Source organism: Puma concolor, chromosome A1 (assembly GCF_028749965.1).
Source record: "Puma concolor isolate L17-30 chromosome A1, mPumCon1.1.hap2, whole genome shotgun sequence".
Taxonomy (NCBI): domain Eukaryota; kingdom Metazoa; phylum Chordata; class Mammalia; order Carnivora; family Felidae; genus Puma; species Puma concolor.
The window spans coordinates 50,865,677-50,886,443 of record NC_141667.1 but is presented as its reverse complement, the minus strand read 5'-3'; the positions used below and the strand labels follow the sequence as shown (position 1 = coordinate 50,886,443).

The 20,767-nt window shown below is 39.7% G+C and overlaps 1 protein-coding gene across 12 annotated transcripts in view; it reads left to right on the top strand.

Moving 5' to 3' along the window:
- The window catches only part of EBF1 (EBF transcription factor 1), a 389,133-nt gene that overhangs the window by 255,255 nt on the left and 113,111 nt on the right, over positions 1-20,767 (top strand). For 7 of the 12 annotated variants that reach the window (XM_086704975.1, XM_086704793.1, XM_086704902.1 and 4 more), the window contains exon 8: positions 6,436-6,577. In XM_086704975.1, coding sequence (XP_086561101.1) covers positions 6,436-6,577 — 142 coding nt within the window. The remainder of the gene's footprint in view (positions 1-6,435; positions 6,578-20,767) is intronic. The other 5 variants (XM_086705112.1, XM_086704851.1, XM_086705046.1 and 2 more) reach the window with 1 other exon arrangement.

The following is a 20,767-nucleotide window of genomic DNA, read 5'->3' as shown; positions in this document are numbered from 1 at the left end:
TATCTCCGTAGTTTTACGTTTTCCAGAATGTCATGTAGTTGGAATCATATAGTATATAGCCTTTCCAGATTGGCTTCTTTCATTTAGCACTATGTATTTAAAATTCCATGTCTTTTCATGATTTGATAGCTCATTTCTTTTTATTGCTGTATAATATTCCTTTCTATGGATTACCAGTTTGCATATCCATTCACCTATAAAAGGACATCTTGATTGATGATGCCTTTTATTTAGCTGGATTTTTATTGATATAATTATAGACTCACATCTAGATGCATGAAATAATACAGAGTGATCCCATGTGTACCCTTTACCCAGTACCACAATAGTAATACTTTGCAAAACTATAGTACAACATTATATAGTACTATACCATATTCATATAGGATATGAACATTGACAAATCCACCACCTTACTCAAATTTCTCTAGTTCTACTTGTAGTCATTTGCATATGGGTATGCTTTTCATTTTGTAAAATTTTATCATGTAAGGTCCGTGTATCTACCACCACAGTAAAGATATTGGGCATTGTCATCACTACAAGGGTCCTTTCTATTATATTTTTGTAGTAGCTACATCTACCTTCCCTCTGTCCCTAACCCTTGGCAAGCACTAATCTGCTCTCCATTTCTAAAACCTTTTAATTTCAGAATTATGTTAAGTAAATGGAATGATGCAGTGTATTTGTTTTCTATGACCTCCATAACAGAATACCACAGACTGAGTGGCTTAAAAATGGATATTTATTTTCTCACCGTTCTGGAGTCTGGAAGTCCAAGATCAAGGTGTCAGTGGGTTTGGTTTCCTCTAAGACCTTTGTCTTTGGCTTGTAGATAGTCACCCTCTTGCTGTGTTCTCACACAGTCTTTCCCCTTTGCCAGCACACCCTGGTGTCTCTTTGTGTGACCAAATTTCATCTTCTTAGGATGCTAGTCAGATGAGATTAGGGCCCACTCTAAGGGACTTACTTTAACTTAATCATTTCTTTAAAGACCCTGTCTCCAAATACAGTCACATCCTGAGGTACTGAGGATTAGATATTCAACATGTAAATTTTGAGGGGCTGTGGGGGGAAATAAGTCTGTAATATTCAGTATGTAATCTTTCGGTACTGGCTTTTTTCATTCAGCATAATTCTCTTGAAATTCATCCAGGTGTGTCAATACTTTGTTTCTTTTTATTACTGAGTATTAGCCAATGGAATATTGCTTAATGCCTTTCTATTCCATGTACTTGAAGCCTGTGCATATAATGCTTTATATTAGGGGTCCCGAATTAATGCAAACATAGAATAAGTTAAACAAAAAGGTAAGAAAGCCACATAACAGACCAACTTTAGCACCAATGACCTTACACTGGGTTACCATATATCAGCTTTGAAAACCAAGAAGTGTAATTTTATAATCATTCAGAATTAATTTGTTTAAGTAGTTACTTTTTGGAGGGAGGTACTTACTACTAAAATATTCTAAATTTAAGCATTGAAAATATTTTTATGATCTAATCTTTCTCTTGATTCCATATTTGTTTTGGAAGTGTTTAAAAATACAGATTTCAACTCTTTTGGTTGCTTTTGTCATAAATCCTTCTTCTCCATGAACTGCTACTTTTGTTAATGTGATCTTCCACCCATGACTGGATTTTAGCTGCTTTTGTCTTTTTGAAAATCTGCTCATGAGACAGAGATTATGGTTCACGAATCTTAGATAATTTAGTTGGGACATACAAGGTCTCCTGCCTGATATGCAGAAAACAGGGGCAGCCTGAAGAATGATAGCAGGAAATACCAATAACAAAACTCCCAGAGAACCCCTGATTCATATGAAACTGGACTGAATTGATGTCTAGTTTATAGATTATTTTCAAAGCCATAAGATTTTGTTTGGTTTCAAGCCTAGAATATAATAAGCTAAGATGCCAATGGGTTCTAGACAGTAAAATTATATAAACCAGTGAAATTTGCAATTCACACGAGGCCTAAATGATATAATTATATGTTGTGGGAACAAAGGTCTTTAAAATTGTACGATTTCATTGTTAGACTGATAAAGCAGTGAACATATTAGAGATAGTTTCTGTATCCTTTTATTTAAAATAACAGTTTATACTGGGTCTTCTTTAGGCTTCAGATGATCAGCCCAACACATTATCTTGAACTTTTTGTGGAGTATCACCAACAAAGCAACAACTACACTACTACTGCCACTAACATTTTTTGAGTGCTCAGTAGGAGCCAGGAGCCATGCTGGCCACTTTAAATAATGGAAGCCTCACAGAATCAGGGATTGTTATTATTTTTTCCTCTTGAGAGGCAGGAACACTGTGGTTTAGGGTTAAGTTAACCTGGCCAGAGTCACATCACCTAGGAAAGATAGGGAGTCCAGCATCATAAATTTTGTATTGAATTTTTTCCAATTCTAAATTGAGAGGGTAAAATTGTAAAAATAACAATGTTTAGGGATATCTAGTTCCTGGATAAAACAGAGGAGATTCTGAGCCACTGAGATGAGCCAAGATGGTAATGTAAAATCTCCAAAGTCCATGGGTACCTGCAGATTTCTCTTGGTTTTTGTCTGTTTGTTTGTTTGTTTTTGTTTGTTTGTTTGTTTTTTGTTTTTTAATCCTCTCATGCTGAGAGCCCTCACCTGGGGGGCTGGACCCAAATAGAAGGTACCATGGAACACACTGGGTGTTCATCAGTACACCTATGGATTGCTGTATTAGAAACCTATGCCCTAAATAGAAAATTAATTCTAAAAAATATAGTGATAAAAATATACTTGTACATAACCTTAAACATGTCAACTTAGACTAATACCTATTTTAGGAGACATAACTCAGACATCCTCATGAATAAATTGGAACAATTTATTTCAAAACCATTCTACAGGAGCACGGCCCAATAGAACATTCTGCAACAATGGAAATGGTCTATATCTGTCCTGTCCAATAGTAGACTCTAGCTGCATGTGGCTACTAACCACTTGAAATGTAGCTATGGAGACTCAGAAACAATGGAATTTAAAATTTTACTTAATTAGTTTAAATTTAAATAGCTACATGTGTAGTTACTGTATTGGAAAGTACAATTCTAAAAAATAAAGACTTATTTATAACACATACCATAAAAATTTAAATATACCTGTTCCTCATATTCCCTTCATTTCTTTCCCTGGGTAGGAGAGTGAGGAAGGGGTTAGAGAGGGAAGTGTTGAGTCCAAATGTAAAATCATTTTCCATGTTTACCTGTCCCAAATTCAAGCTGTGTTTTGTTGACAAAATTTGGGAAGGTTGAAGAGTTGGCAGGCCTGTCTGTCCCCTTGCCTGCATGAATGTGTCAGCACCTCATTAATCTTGGGTTAAACTGTGTGGGCCCTTTCCTTCCCACTATGGGCCTGTTTTTAAAGGACACTTCAGTGCCCCCTCTGCATCTCACAGATTTTTTAAAAATTTACAAGTTCTGTAGATTAATTTCAGCTTATGTTTTATTTAAAGATATCTTCATCATTCACAAATTGGAATGAGAGAAATTATTTTGGGAAGTGGGAAGTTAAAATGTACTGTCATGAGTTTTTGAGGAACATATTAGGTGTTTATTTTCTAGAAATTAAACGCATGAGGATTCTGTTTTATCCTTCTCCAATTGGAATTGAAACTTCAGTGAAATGATTCTGTCACACAGTGGTCTTGGTGATCCTTCTTTTGCAAAGAAAAAAAAAACACATAGAGTGTGGTTGTTGTTGTGTTTTTTTTTTTTTTTAACTTAACCGTTTTTGTCATTTTTGTTCAATGTAAGAACTAGATGACAACATCTTTAAACGATACTGAATATTTTAAGCCTAAGCCTGTAGCATTTTGTCTTACAGGTGCATGGTGAATTGTCATTGCTTTTTTTTTTTTTTTCCTCTCTCAAGACAGACGTCTAGAATAACAACTTTCTGTATTTCCTGACACTGGAAACAGATACCGTTTGGGATTCCTTTTATAGTTTCTTCAGCTAACGACTCCAGTGACCACTCAATTGTGGTCTCGTAGTAAATCAAAAATTCTTTGAAAGACCCAGCTCTGTTATATAATTATAAATGTCCCACCTCCCCAACTAAAAAGAAAGTGAGTTTCTCTTGCCTTAAATAATATGGACTCTACGTTGGCACATAATACTTTTTGAAAATAAAAGAATGGACCACTTTCTTCTCTTTCTCCTCCTCCTCCTTTTAAACTACCCTACAATTGATGAGGCATACACATAATGTTCAGGCTGTGTCAGATCTGGTTGGTCAATCATGAAGAAAGAGAAAAACCACTTTGCAAACTGCTGCTTCAAGTGTACGCAGTCCTCCCATGAATGACTTGCCCTAGTTGGAATTTTGGTTTTCACGATTACTGAGGCCAAAACCCTGAGTCCCGGAATGGACTCTCAATTGTTTACTTTGTAGTTTAATAAAATGGAATTAAAAAATAAAATCAGGGGAAGATCCAGGTCTGGCCAGGAGTCAAGAAGAGGACCCTGAGAGAGGGCCTCGTGGGAGGACCCCCAGAAGCCCTGCCCTGCAGTCATCCCTGGGAGACCCCAGGGTGGAATGACCACGTGTGTTGTTTCCTGACTTCCTCATCCGGGTCAGAACGACACTAGGGGCTTGATTTAAGGAGCAGGGCCTCGCGTCTACAGAAGGGAGGGCGTGGAAGAAAAAACCAACGAAAACTAATAACCAGGTTAAGGCAAATCAGATCAAGTCCAACCAACTCCACGGTACTATTGGGAGCAGCGTGTTCACAGCCTGCATTTCACTGCCATCTTTGAGGCTGCGAGAAGGGGACTCCGCCATGTTTTCCCCAGTTGCGTTTAGGTCAAAGACGCCGACAGTGGAACTTTCAAGTATGGTTGGCGTCGGTGGGGGTGGGGGGCACTCCGCTAGGCTGGGCAGACAACAGGCAGGCTTCGGCCAAGACCCAGCGTCTTGCCCTCTGCTCAAGTCACGGGAGGAAACAGCGGCGTTGCACCAGACTCTAGAAGTCGGCGAAAAGGCTTCCTCAGAAACTGGGGCCTCAGTGTGTGCCAATCCTTGTAAAGCGTTTCACCTCTTCAGAGGCTAATGCCTCTCAAAACCAAGAACAATTAAAGCGAGAGTCTTTCCAAGCAACTGGGGAATTGAGCAAAATAAATCAGAAATCCTCAGCCTTGGCTCTGGAGGTTCGCCTCATTATGAGAGCAGATCTATTAGCCCTCTTGCCTTTGTCTTTCATTTCTCAAGTGAGGTGATTCTAATTAAATTAATCTGCATGTCAATCTATCGGTGATCAATCAAAGAGCCTGAGGTCCCCCCTATGCTGCAGGGTGCTTGCGGCTGACAGGGGCTGATAATGGAGGAAGAAATAAACTGTCGAGGAAAGTTAATTAGTCAACATAATAGGTGGATTAAACGGGAGCTGGCTGATTGCTGTTTCCCATGTCAAAGCATGAGGTGGGAGCTGAAGCTGCAATTACAGACAATTATTATATTTGGTTGTAAGAGGTCGCATGAATAAACATATCTCTGTGGGTTTCAGTTTTAATCCTCTTCCCCATTTAATATAAGGAGAAGTGTAGGTCATTTTTTTCTCATTGTTTTAGTCAAAGTTCTCCGAGAAAACACCTTTGCCTGTGTCCCTTCTGGCAAACTGGGTTCAGAGTCAGTTATGACATGGCCAGGGTACCTGAATTACATCTTGGGCCAAAGGCACCATTTCTTTTTCTTGTTTTGTTTTGTTGTGTTTTGTTTGCTTGTTTTTGGCTTCGAAACACAGATCTAAGACCCTTCATTACCAATGATCTTTTGGGGAGGGATTGTGCTGTTGGTGGTAATGGGGGTGAGGGTGGGGGAGGGGGAAGGAAGTTTGGTCTGATTAATCGAAGTAATGTGGGAAGAAAAAAGTACAAGAAACACCAGAAAGACGCCCAGGAGGGAAAGCTGCATCCCAGGTCTCACTGAAACCTCTCTTTTTCATTTCTCTATCCTCTTAACCCTGACACAGTGGGGGGGAGGGGGGGGGGGAATATTTTAAAGATTCAAAAGATTTTTATTTGCATGATCAACTGTGATATCTGCTTCAGTGTCTAAACTGAAGGGTAATTTAGGTGAAACACAACCACCGTTGTGTAAAAAAAATATGCTAATAAAGATCCTCTTGTTAAAATTATGGTTAACAGTGTACCTTCTGCTGTATAACTATAAACTGTGCAATTTTACTTAAAACTGCATCAAAAGCGTTCCATGCCAAAGACCCACTCATCAATAGCTCCTCTTGTTAGACTTGTACAGCATAAGCACCAGTTATTATGTGAAATAGCTATGCAATTTTCTTCAGCTCCCAGCTGTTATTTATTTAACTTGAGTTTATTACCCTCCATGCTTTTATATTAAAATGTTCATTCATTTCTCTCTTCTGTCTCCAGGTCGTGGTGTCTACGACAGTCAATGTGGATGGCCATGTCCTGGCAGTCTCTGATAACATGTTTGTCCATAATAACTCTAAGCATGGGCGGAGGGCTCGGAGGCTTGACCCCTCGGAAGGTACGCCCTCTTATCTGGAACATGGTAGGCAAATCATTTTCATTGGTTGGCATTGCTACTTTAACTGTGAATCTATTTGGTTTCTTTCTTCCAACTCCACCACATTTTCTACTCTGTTTCGAATTTCAAATGTTCTATTGAACGTTATTGATACTAAGTATTGAAAGACAGGAAGACATCTTGGAGGCCCAGCCTTTCTTGTTGCACATCTCTCTACCCTGGAAATGGCTGATGCATCTTTCCTTCAGGTTGAGAGAGACCTGGGTCTCCAGGGAGACCTGGACCACTGCTTTATTTCCAGCTCCCACTTGACTGAAAAATAAAGGAAGGCCAAAGGAAGGTCATAAATATTGTGATACATTTTGGGTTTATAACTGACTTGGTTGTTTAATGAACTCCACCATCTTTACAATCCTGCTGGTGTACCTCTGTAACTTCATATTGAACCTCATTTGGAGATAATGTCCAAAATCTAGGTCAGAGGCATTTTCTGAATTTGAAGCCCAAACTAAATGTCCCTCTTGTGCCTCGTGCATAATCTTCCCCTCATCAGCACATAATAGAGCCTGCTTTCTGTAGGTGGACTTTGTTTAGGTGAAATCACATTTGTCTTGAATTTGTGGCTAATCAGTGGTAGCTTTGAGAGGACTAGAGGAAACCAGATAAAAACTTGAATCAAGGAAAGTGAATACCATTCAAAGGAACCACGGGCTAGAATGAATGTACATCTGAATGTTTCTGTACTACACGTATATGTAATGTATTCTTCCTTTGTCTGCTCATCCATCCATCTATCCATCCTCCATCCACCCATCCATCTATTCATCATTTATACATCCATCCATCCAACCATCCATCCAGGAAACAATGATTGAGACTCTACTCAATACCAATCACTATGCTAGAATGTCTCTTATCTTCTTCAAGTTAAACTCTAAACCCATTTCTCTACTTCACTTTCTAGTTTGCTAGGTCAGCAGGATTCTTTTAAAAACACTACTGCACAAATTACCACCTGATTGTCTGATTTTTCCAAGGGCCATGAGCCGTCCATGATATAATTCATAAGGTAGAAAACCCCCTTCCCTGCCAGCATTCTAATTTAATAAAAATACCACTATCATTATTTTTGCCTGTTTTTTTTTTTTTCCTGCACTTAAGGAATATACAAACTACTTTTTATTAATTAGCCAGATGTAACACTTTTAGAAGGGATTCTTCACCAGTTTTACAGTCTTTTTAAAGTAAACCATCATCTTTCAAAAGCTGCTTCTTTATGGTTTCATTAGTGCTGAGATGGATGGATATTACTTTTTTGCAGAAGGCCATTTGAAATACCTGCTCATGATTACATTCCTAGTTCCATTCCTGTACTTGAAATTATTCTGATCCTCACTTTATAGTAATATTGCCTTTTTAATACCCTTGGAGTCACTTAAGGCATTGTATTACTAGAAGTATTTAGAGGAAAGGAAGAGGAAAAACTAGGTATATACTCACTGGGCACAATTTGGAGAGCAGTGGCTTAAAAACTGAAGTCTTGTTTTTGACTGTGGCTGGTTAGTTACAATGGTTACTGCCCTGTCCAAGGACAGACTTGACTATCACTTTGAAATCTACCAGTCATGGGTTCATAGTTTCAAAATGTGCTCCAAGTGCAGACTACACCCAGCTCCCATTCCTGGCCTTGGGAAGTCAGTGACAGACCACATGACACCATGCAAATTGCAAATCATCCCTCTACTTGGTGAGGGGTGGGGGGGGGGGCAGGGAACACAAACCTACAGAAACAACCTGCTAGGAAAGACGCTTCTAGAACATGGAGGTCAAGAACATTATTTTGTATTGTGATGTGGAGGAAAGACTCGACGTAAATTCAATTTTTAGTTTCACCTCTGACCTTTACGTGACCTTGAACAAGTCACCTTACTTTTGGGGATCCTTAGTTTTCTTCTTGGTAAAATGAAGGTGATGATCTGTAGGGGTAAAAAAACTGTAGGGGTAAAAAAACTGTGTGCCTTGAGTGGGGGCAGGTCATGTACATAGGGGAAGTGGGCTGGGTGGAGACTGCAGAAGAAGGGCAAGTGTATGCTCTATTGTCCCACAGAGAGTTGTGGCCAAGGGGACTGAGGGCCCAGTGGGGCCAGATGTTCTAGTGTGGCAAGAACAAAAACTCCTGATTTTTAATTGTTGGTAACTAATTATAAAATTTTTAAACCTAGAAGGGAAGAAGGGGGAAATGCCACTTAGGAGGAATAGAGCCATAGACTAACAGTTTGAGATCTCTAGATCAAAATGTCTCTAGGCTTCATCCCAGCTCAAATATCCTTGCTTCTAGGTATACATATTAATATTTCAATTGGAATATCATATTATTCTAAGTTTTAAAGGCAATATTTTATTCTTCGGCTCCAATTTACCAGTCTACGAGTGGCTGTGTTATTATTAACATATTGTTCATGAAAATGATGACATTTCACTTGTTAATAAATGGTTAACCAACAGTGGGGATGTGGCCATGTCCTGTCTTCTTCAGCTAGGGGGCCTAGCTCTCACCAAAGCCTTACATTATTTCTCTCCAGAAGAATAAAAGGGTAGACACCTTGAAGTTCTTTGTAATGACAATAACATGGAAATCTGCTTCTCTGCAGAATGAATCAACCAACCACACATAACCACCCACTCATTTAGACACTTCAAACTGATACATAAATATCTACTCAGCAAAGGATGACTATTGGGCTCTTTCATTGGGGATGTGTGGGAGTGGACCTAAATGCTAATGCATGTTGATTTGGGGGTATGGTAATACTTTATCTTACCATTGAAAAATCCTGTTTGAAACTGTCCTGTTTAAAACTTCCAGAACCAAACCCCTACTCCTTGGCTGCTCCAATCCTTCCTTCATCCCCACCTCAGACAGCCTCTACACAGTGAGACTGCTGGCTATTTTCACCTTTTAGATGACCTGTAGGAGCCTTCATTTTTCCTCATTCTGGGCTTTTTACCATCTCATTTACAGGTAGCCTGAATTATTTTGAGCAACTCTGCACATCTCTATTTATATCCTGCTTGTCAGACAGTTGGAGGAAAGTTCCCTTTCGTAGCTCATGTTTCTGCATATAAGTAGAAATAGAGACCATGCTTTACATTCATGCAGTCCTCCCTGTGTGACCCATGGACTTCCAAACCTCCCTTCTCAAATAACTGCCCCTGGATTTCAAGTAGGAGAGTTCACAAAGGCAAATTTATTTCACAGAATTTTTCATGGTCCAAAGAGAGTGAATCCTGGCACGCTGTAGCTCATGGTAATTGCTCTCCCTCATTTTTTTCTTCATTCATAAATACTGAGATTTTCTTTGGCTGAATATTTATGGGAGAGTTTAGACTAGTGAGTTTTCGTCTTTAAGCAGTAGCTTTATGGAAGATGTATGCTGTGGAGAGAGGTAGCTTCAGAAGGTGGCTACTCTCAGGGTTTCAGTTTTTGAAAAAGCATAGACTTGGGGCCAAAGATGAAGAATTCTTGCCACCCATGGTAATGTACAACCCTAGCTTATGTGTCTGCCCTGTCTTCCCTTCATTTGGGCAAATTCCTGGGGACTGTATGCTGGGGATCTTTAAAGGCTTAGGGAGTGTTGATACTGTCATTATTGTTCTCTTGAGTTTCAGGTTGTGTTTACTTGAACTTAAGGCCAGTTGTGGCATCAGTTTCTCTATTCTTTCCCCCATGGCAAAATGCGGTGCCCTCACAAAGCTATAGTGCAGAGACCCTGTCAGCTTGCATGCGCTAACACTTTATTATCTAATGATCTAATATGCAACAAGGCAAAGTGCCGGTGCTCATCATTCTGACACAGAATGCCGGGAGAAGTGACTAAATTACTTTATGTACCATTAGCGCTAGCAGCTATGGTGAACTCACCGGCAGCATTTATGCAAATGCCTGTGAATACACTCTAGTGGCTTTGTCAGAAAGCCTTCTGACAAGCAGTTTAAATGCTCATTTTTTTTAGGGGACTTTTTTTTTTTTTTTTTTTTTTTTTTGGCGTGCATGTGTTTTTATCCCTTCCTCCCTTCTCTTTGCCTCTATTCTCTCCCCTTTTTGTATGGTTGGAGGACATGCCTTCTCTGTGATCACTGTGAAATCTGAGCAGGTCAGAGAGCTCAGCTGATCATCAGTTAGGCACCTTTCTGGTTATTTTAAGGCCCCAACTGGTGTTTTGCATAGTTAGGTTTTTTTTTTTTTAAATCGGTATGAATTTGTATAGTTATCATATGTATTTGAAAAATCAGTAAACCTATTAATAAAGAGTTTTTAGAAGGTGAACACTTTAATGTTAATGAGTTCTAACCTAAGATCCTACTTAGTTTCTTGGCTCAAATATAGATGATTTTAAATACCCATGCTTTTTAAAATTGCAAAACAGTTGAAATTTAGGTTTTGTAGGCATGAGATACAAATGAATTAAATTTCCCTTTAAAGTAATTCTACAGATAAAGACATGAAGTATAAATGTGCCAGGATCCCAGCATAAAACAAACCTAAACAAAAGTAGGGTTTGGTCAAACTAAAAACACTTTATAGAATAGAGAGTGGTAATAGAATCACTGGGCCCATCTCTTTGCTGTAATTACAGCGTTAGAGAAGTAGAATCAGATTTTCCCCACCACCAGTTAGTTCTGACCTCTCCATTGTAGTTTCCCTTTCCAGCTGTCCCTGACAATATGGTGTTATTCTTGCTCTTTAGCATTTGACCTTCTTTAATCCTTTTGCTCCAGACAGAAGCAGTTTTTGCTTCTGTTGGTTGCCCCTGGGTATCCAACCCCATTGACTCCCTGTGCCCAGCTGCACTTAAATTTGTTGTTTTATGGACATGTGGAGAAAGATGATTCAGGCTTGGGAAGATTACTCCAAATTGAGAGACAGCATGGAGCTTCCAACAGAAAGGAGAGGCCCCCTCTTCTGCCTTCTGTGTAATGAGGCCCTAAGAAGTGGCTAGTAAATATCAGCCGGATCTAACAGAGGGAGGATTGGGCTGTCTGAGGGAAGAGCTGGATTCCGGACCTGACTCTGTCATGAACTAGCTGTATGACTCTGGGCAGGTACTTTGCTTCTGTGGCCTCAGTTTGGTATGCATTCAATGAGAGCTGAGTTGGGTCATCTCTAGACCTTTTAGCATGCACAATTTTTGGTGCTCTGAACTGAAACTGTTGACACATGCCTCTCCTTGTCTGGAGGTGCCTTTGGAGAAACAGGACCTCAGGAGAACAAAGAAATCCACTGGATGTTTCCGGTATAGCACTTTCTTTGGATCTCCAGCCAAGAAATGAGGTCTCAGCTTACTGCGACTTCAAATCATTCCTTCTCCGTTCATTCATTCTAAGCATCCAGTACGTGACAGACACCATGCTGAGATACAGTAGCACAAGGCAGATACAGGCCCTGTCTCCACAGAATTTCTAATGTAAATAGAGAAGGAAGATATTTAAAACAATTTGCAACCAGCCCATGAGAGCTATGCATAAAAAGGGGGACCATAACAGGAGTGGGGTGGGGGGAAGTGAGGTGTCAGGGAAGCTTCTTTGAGAATATCACATTTTTGCCGAAACCTAAGAAAGAGCTGAGTAAGTTTTCACGAGGTAAAAGGGACAGAAACAAATTTCCAGGAAGAGGGGACAGCGTGTACACAGGCTATTTTGCTTAGGTGAGTTCAGGGAACCTAGAGGAGACTGGGATGACTCCTGTTGCTCCCTGTCACTGGGAGGATGGCAGGAGATGAGGCCACGGTGGCTGCTAAGGGCCAGATTATGCAGGCCCACATGAGACACTCAGGCCGTGGTTGTTGGCAATTGTGAAATGGTGTGGGGGGCCAAGCAGGGCTTTGATGAACTCATTTTCAATTACATGGACTCCTAGTGTGTCATGAAAGCCCAGGGCAAGATCACTCTGAGTTGCTTATAACTTTGCTCTTCCCTGCCGGCCCTTGGAAGCTCACCAGGGAGTTGGCTGTGCCTGGGAGCCGTCCCCCTGATCACTCCTCATTTTATCAATAGTGCAAGTGTTCAAAATAGGAAGAAAGTCAAACATTTTGAGAGTTCTTTTTCCAGATGGTTTTGGCTTATCGATTTGCTTTTTGCATAAGTAGCTTAGAAAGAATTTACCTATTGACTACTGTTGAACTTACAGAGGCTTTTTTAAGACCTTCAGAAGGGAGGGCTGCTGTGTTACTTGGCTATGAAATGTATATTATTTGTCTAACCCCACCAAACTAAAATTGAATGAGTGAAAATAAACTAAACAATGAAGAGAAGGCATACTATCCCAAATTTCTCTCTTCCTCTCCCACTGTGGTCAATGGGTGAGTGACAGCTCATGCCAAGTGAAGGGCCACTGACGTATAAAAGGTCATCCAGTGCATCCTGTCATTTTCCAGATAAGGAAACTGAGACCTAGCAGGGGATGTAATCTTCTCACATTCACATAGATAGTTTCTGTCAAAATCTATTTGGTGCTCTTTACCCACAGTATGCTGGCAGGCAAGTGTGAATTCAGGGGGCACACAGCTTTATAGTCATTGGGTTACACAAGACATTGGAGGACTTGGAGTTTACTCCTGATGCCTTTACAGTTCAGGTTGCTATCAGCTTGCAGGGGTCTCTCTGGGATTCCAAAGATCATGAAAGATACATCTCTCTAGCTTCCTGACAGAAATGCACTTTCAAAACATGAGGGCCAGGTATGAAAGATGCAGACAGAGCTTTACACTTAGACAGTGGCCCTTCATATGACTGGTTTTGGTGAAGAACTCCAGTCAGGCCCACTGAGGGAAAAGCATTTTGGTGAAGGGTCCAGGTTACTGTAGATAAATATTGATGTCATGCTTTGTTACTTAGAGTGGCACATTACATCTTATCAATTGATTTTCCTACTTGAAAAAGAAAGATGAATGGACAAACATTAGGGCTAAGAATATCCAGATGTGTCATAGAATAGAGCTCATAGGCCCCAGATTTTCAAGCATCAAATCAGGCCTTTTTCTTTGAGCAGTGGGGAAGTAGCCTTTTGTCCTCCCTCGCAATAAAAAATTACGTGGCAAGAAGTCAAGATAATGAATGAAGATGTTAAGTGGAGACTGGTTTTTCAGTGTATATCCAGAGTAATCCATAAAGTGGGTAACGCCAGAAATCCTAACGTTGGGGACTTGATAGCCAGCAAGCTCGGGGTCAGGCAGATGAAAGAGTCTTCAGGAGCCACAGGTCACTGCCAAGCAGGTGATCTGTGTTATTCTTAGTTGAATCTGACACTACCCATGGCACTAATGAGAAAGGAGAAATAATGCTGAGACTTTGCTCCCCTGCTTAGTGGTGACCAGGCCAAGTGGCAATGTGTATTATTATTATTATTATTGCTGTTGTTATTTGCTATTATCAGCTAACACTTATGGAACATTTACTCTGTGCCAGTACTGTGGTAATTATTTGACTTATCAAGTCCTCCAACAAATCTGATGAACTATAACAATTACTATTCTCATTTTATAGATGAGAAAACTAGGGTTTAGAGAGGGTCAGTAACTTGCCCAATGCCACAAAACTAATTAGAATCGGACCTGAGACTTGACCCCTGGTCTGCCTAACCACATAGCCTCTGCATAATAATAGTACTAAGAATAATGACAGTAACCCTCAGTGAGTCCTTACTATGCCAGGCACACAGTAAGAGGCACCCCTCGTAAAGATGAGGAAACTGAGATTAAAGAGAGGCTAAGTTATTTGCCCAGAGTTGCACAGCATATAAGTAGTATATCTAGAGTTCAAACCCAGAAAGCCTGACTTTGGAGTCTGTACTTTCAACTACTTGCTCTGTATATAATGCTAAAATTCTTTCCATCTCTTATTCCACTGTTCTTTTTCTCAGTACAAGGAAGGCAATTATGCTGGTATCTTAAATAGACCTTTCAAAAGTTAACTCAGAGAATATCTTCTTCTTTTTCTTAATGGCATACTGTGTATGTTTACCTTATAGCTTATTTTCCTTCAGTAATAACCTATTTTTTTTCCATGGCTATTCCACATTCTGCTAGTCAAATAAAAAAAATGCTGATTTTGTTTGATGACTAGTATGTTTTCTATGGGGTTGGCAAGATAAGAAGGAGACTGGTAATATTTTATTTATTTGTAAGGATGTTCTAACTCATCTCTGTAGAAATCATTTGTTGACCATATGGGCTTCCTGGCATGTATACAAGGTAGAGAAAAAGGAGTCCAGAGGAATACTGTGAGACTGTGAATTAAAAGGCTGTTGGGATACTAACAGCCTCCTTGTTAGGGGACTGAAGGGCTGCTAAACCTCATGCAGCAAATAACATGGGAACATGATATAGATTTGGGGAGGCTGTTTTCTTATATGAATTTCTTGACAAACCTATCAACTTTGGGAGATGTCCAGTATTTGGTATTTTGAATGACCTAATAAATGAGTGAGCCACATCTAACTTATTTTAATAAGCCCGGAGTGTAGGGAAGAGCATGGTGGGAGGCAGGGAGTGGTGCTTGCTGCTTATATGTTGGACCGAAATGACAGAACTTTTGTAAACCTAATTGTTTTATCTTATGTTTGGATACAAAATCATCATAATTCCAGTTGTGCTTATTTGCATGACTGATTATTCCAAACTAAGGGCCTCTTTCTGCTTACTTGTCATAGGACCTTCTCTGACTTGAGAGTATCAGAGGATTCAAGGGATATGAACATGCAAATGAAAGCGTTTGTAATCTGTCATCAATCTCATTAAGATGAGATATTTAGGGTCAGTGGCCAGGAGTGGGTTTGAAACATTTTTGTTTGAACATTTTCAGTTGCGCATTCAGAAACAAAAATAGAGCCTGCCTCTACCTTTCAACCTTGCTACGTGATCTCAAATATGTATTTTGATTTCTTTGGATCTCAGTTTCCACATCAATTAAAGGGGGAGTTTGGTAGCTTCCTTCAAGTCCCGATGATTTGTTATTTGAATCCAGCTATTTCTGTGAGAGGTCTCCTATCTCCTAAGGTGTTACACATACACTTCCCTGGTGAGTGGCCACCAATACCAAGGTGATGGTCATTTTACAGGATAGATCCAAGGCCAACTTCTCTTCACCTTGAGCATTTCTCTAAGAGATCAGCAGTGGGTTCCAGGAGGCCTGGAAAAGCCCAGAGTGTAGCATACACAACCGCTAGGTCGTTCTCACCTGATGACGTTCTTCTCTCTGAATTTCTTCAGCTGAGACAGTAGTGTTGAATCCACTTGATGGTTAGCAGTGAGCTTTTAGATTAGGTTTCCCATGCAGTATGTGAGATGATTTTAGGTGATGGGGAGAAAACATTAAAAAAATTTTTTTTTCTAAATAGTTGCAGGTCTATCTTGATGCATAAGCAAGCAAGCAAACAAACAAACAGAAATACAGCACTCCAAAGTTGTGATCTTAGCTATTACAGCTCAGGGCAAGACTGAATTAAAAAAAAAGAAAGTCAATCTAGACAAAAATAGCAGCTAGATCAATTAATTAATATTAAGTAGGTCATAGTGTAAGTGGTATTAGTATGGAGCAAAAATCAGGACTGAAGTTTGGGAAACTGTTTTAGAGGGCTTAAGCGTTGGGGAAGTAATAATTCTTTCAAGTCATCAGGAAACAGAGTAGGACCCTGGGAAACATAATTTTTTTAAGAATCAAAAAAAAATTTTTTTTAAAGAAAACTTTTTAGTTCAATTTACCATTAGAATAGATTCAATGTCCTTGTAGGATTTTGAAAATCAAAATGTTTCCCAAGCTGTTAACTCTGTTTTTATTTTTAAACAAGTGGTGTCTACATGTCAGAGGGCAGAAATTAGTGTGGAAAGGAGGATTTGAGGCAAGGGAGAGAATCAGCCAGGGTCCACCCAGGCAGCACATTATGATAATATATACGGAACCAGCTGGACACTGAGCAAAGCTGACATTGTGTTGTCAGGGGCAGAATCGCCCATCAATTTCCGAGATAGAATTTGAGTTCAAATGACAGAAAGAGCAGCAACTGTGTTGAAACTGATGCATGGGGGAGGGGCTGGGTAGGCAGGAACCAGCCAGGCCTAAAGACAGGAAGTGCTGGTACCTCCGGAACGGGGTGGCTCTGTTTTCTCATCTGGCTGCTACCCTTCCTTCTAACCTTAACATCTGTCAGCAAGATCCACCTGGGCCTTTGCATGATTAGAGCCCACTGTAGGGGGAGCTTACTGGTGCTAATTTTAGCCCCCATGAGCATAGAGTGCCTGCTGCAGGACCGGGGGGCCAGATCAGCTTAGGAAAATTAGGAAAACAGATTCCAAGGAGCTGCTGCTTACCCATTTAGGAAGTTCTATGTTGATGTAGTGGCGATTGTTAATAATGACTGAAAGAGTTTTCAACTTTTAAACTATTCTGTTTTGTTCCTTAATATCTTAATGACCCTGATGATTCTTCTTTTGTTCATTTTCTCCTTCATTCAGGCATTCAGTCATTCATCTATTTAACATATGTTTACTGACTGACTGCCTATTGTATTAGACATTAGGGATGCAGAGGTGAACAAGACAGGGGCAGCCTTTTGAGGTATATAGTTGTGTGTGAGTGTGTGTGTGTGTGTGTGTGTGTGTGTCTATGTTAAGCCAATAATTACAAAAAATAATTAATTTAGAATTACTTAAATTGCAATGATAGTACGCACTATAAAAGAGAAATACAAACTGCTAAGAGAGGTTTAAACAAGGGGATTCAGCCAAGTGTGACAAAGAGAAGGACACTTAAAATTTAAAACACGAATGAGTAGCATTTTGTCAAGCAAAGAAGAGAGAGCATTTTTGGCAGAGGGGAAGCATGTCCAAAATACCATGTGGAGGCACAATATTAGAAGCTTGGGAGAGGGCTAATAGGGAAGGTGAGTTAGCTCAGAGATCCATTTTTGAAAAAATAAATTTGAAAATTTCTTATAGGTTGGTTTCTCTTTGACTTGGAGATATGGGTCCAATGCATTTTCCTAACGAGTTAACAGGCTACCAGAACTCTTTGCCCAAGTAAATGCTAGATTTTAGACCACTTTTTTGAGTGATGATGATTTTGCTGTTATGATACCAGCCTTTGAGCATTTATTACCTGTCAGGTTCAGTGCTCAGCCCTTTGTATCATCTCTTTTTTAATACTCTTAATCACCATAGGAGGGCACTGCTATTATTCTTCCCATTTAGCAAACAAGGGAAACTGAGGCCATCCTTCAAACATTTGGTTGTGGCCAAACAGAAAAAGAGTTAGGTTTTTGCATCTGTAGCATTTGGACCTCCAAGTAGCTGACATAAGGCGGTCATCACCACTGCTCTTTCCCACTGTTTAGTCAATGCTAATCTCCTCACATTGGACTTCAGAGGTGGAGAGAAATTCTCCTGCTATTTGATCATGTAATATAATTCCTGCTTCAATTGAAGCAAATTCACAACGTTACTCAAAGGCAAATTGAAAAGCCAGATCTGTGCTAAATCCCCAGGGTATGTTAGTTGGCATGTGCAGTGATATATGGGAAGGTGCTTTTCTGGGTTAAGATAAAAAATCCTGGTATCACGTCACGCTATCAGGCACCCCATCTTAATCTCCTTGTGCCAGCCCTGCAACTTGAAATACTCAGTGGACAGAAATGAAACTTTATAGAAATTAGGTGAACATCATCCTTATCAGATGAATATGATGCCATCAGCATGATTTTAGCATCTTCAGAAAAAAGAGATTTACCTGGAGAGGAGCAAGAAAGAGTCTGAGACGTGGATTGTAGGACTTTTCTGCCAGTCTGCCTTGGGCAAGTTGGCTGGGAGATGACCTAGTAATTAAAGTCCTGCTTAAACGTATGCTGGTCAGTCATAGTAGAGGCACCGACATGGGAAACCAGACGGTAACCAGAGAAGGAAAAGAAAAGTGAAACACAAAAGTAACACTCTGGAGCCCACAGGGTGCAGAAATAGATCTGAATTGGATGAATACTTATCTGACCACTAAGCATGAAAGTGAAACCCAAGTACTAATATATTTTTATCCCAATCTGTGAAATTAATCAATATTTTATATGTGAACATATGCTGCTATGTTGCTGGCTTATGTAATTGACAGTTGCAATCAGTAGGACACCAGTTGTTCAAACCCACATTTTTCACCCGTAGTTCTGGGGAAACATGCAGCAGGAGAATGCAGGGAATAGAGGCACAGACAATGTCAGATTTGGGGCTTCTTCTCAAGTTTCTCTCATTGTCTTCGGGGCAAAGTAAGAAAAATTTCAAGAGACAGGCATATGTAACCAATAAAAAATAGCAATAGACTTTGGCTGTTATTTGGAAGAATGGTTAAAATTAATGTGGTTGGCACACATTGAGAAGTTTAATTCTTTATTATTCTTTGTCTTCTTTTTGAGCACAGGTGGGAAGCCAACAGATACTGAACCCCTACTTTGTGCAGAGCCCGAGGCAGATGTTTTTAGGTATATTATGTCTAGGACTGTGGATGAGGGGACTGTGTCCCAGCAGTTCCCAGGTATTTTATCATTTCTTTTTTTTTTTTTTATGTTTATTCATTTTTTAAGAGACAGAGAGAGACAGAGTGTGAATGGGGTAGGGGCAGAGAGAGAGGGAGACACAGAATCTGAAGCAGGCTCCAGGCTCTGAGCTGTCAGCACAGAGCCTGACACGGGGCTTGGACTCACAAACCGTGAGATCATGACCTGAGCCAAAGTCAGACGCTCAAATGACTGAGCCACCCAGGCGCCCCAGTATTTTATCATTTCTTAGTGGAGAAGGAAAATAGAGTTTTGGTCATTCTTTGCTAAAATCTTCTGGCTGAATCATCAAACCAGCTGTGCCTTCTAGTAACTAGTATGTGCAACAAAAAATAAAGTCAGACATCAGATTCTTCTACCTTTCAACTTTGGCAGAATCCTAGAAACTCTTCTTGATTTGGTTAGCTAAAGCCTGTGGAATTCAATCAATGTTGCTCAAAAGAAAGAAAAAAAAAAGTTGGGGAAAATGTTATTAAGGTACTGTTTTAGGATAACGTATTTAACCAGTAAACTTTTATTATTTTCTTTGTATGTGAAAAATTCTATAATGAACACCATTGAGATGGATAATGTCCAGATTGAAAATGAAACTTAAGGGGACTTGCTCTACATTTAAAAATGTAAGTTCTTAAAGTGCTGCTACAGTTATATCTTATGTCCAAACTCTGACTGTGTGTTTAGCAGCCCAACTTGTAACAATAGAAAAGCTTCTAAGCCTAGAAACTGGAATATTTCCAGTGTTCCTGTGTTTAAATTGGCACCTGTGGTATTATATTAGGATGCCATTTTTTGAACTTGGAAATAGAAGAAGGTAGAGAGAGATTTTACTATAATTCATATGTGGGGCTGAGTCTTAGGGGGAAAATAACTTTGCTTGGAAATAGAGTAGTAATATTCTGTAAAGTTAATAAATATCTACACTCTATCTTGGGAATAGGAATTGCACAACTAAGATTTTATGGGACTTTGGCTGTAGTATTTACATGGTTGAAGTGAATGCTTTAGCCAAACTGAGCAGAAATTTCAGATAAATACCAAAATTGAAAGGTAGTTGGGGTGTTTTAAATATTTGACTTTATCTACCAATGTGGACTCTCAAAGTTTCAAGTTCAAGTGAGTCTCTTAAATTCAGTTACCTCATTTGTAAAGTATAATTTAGAATAACATCTGCTTGCCTGCTACTCAGGGTTGATACTAAGAATAATTGAGATGGGCAAACCCTTTGAAGGCTTAACAATGCTAGTTAATTGTCAGGCATTGGTTAAGTGCAGAATACTATGTATCTAGTTTGTGAGTGAATGAGGTCCCTGCTTGCAAGGGATATATTGACTGTTAGGTTGATTTGCATACATATATGCCATCCCAGGTTTACATATACAAACATAGACACCAGGATAAAAGTTCAAGGAAAAGTGTAGTTAGTGATGAATGAATGGAAAAGACATAAGAAGTTTACTAAACAGTTAGTATTTTGTAGCCTGGGATAGGAAGAAACAGCTTCATGCAGAAGACCAGCCTTTATGAAACAGTACTGTTTGGGTAAAACCTTCCTGAAAAAGAAATGGTGGAATGATGCAAAGCATGTTTGGAAACCGTGAATTCGGAGGGCCTGTCATGATCATCTT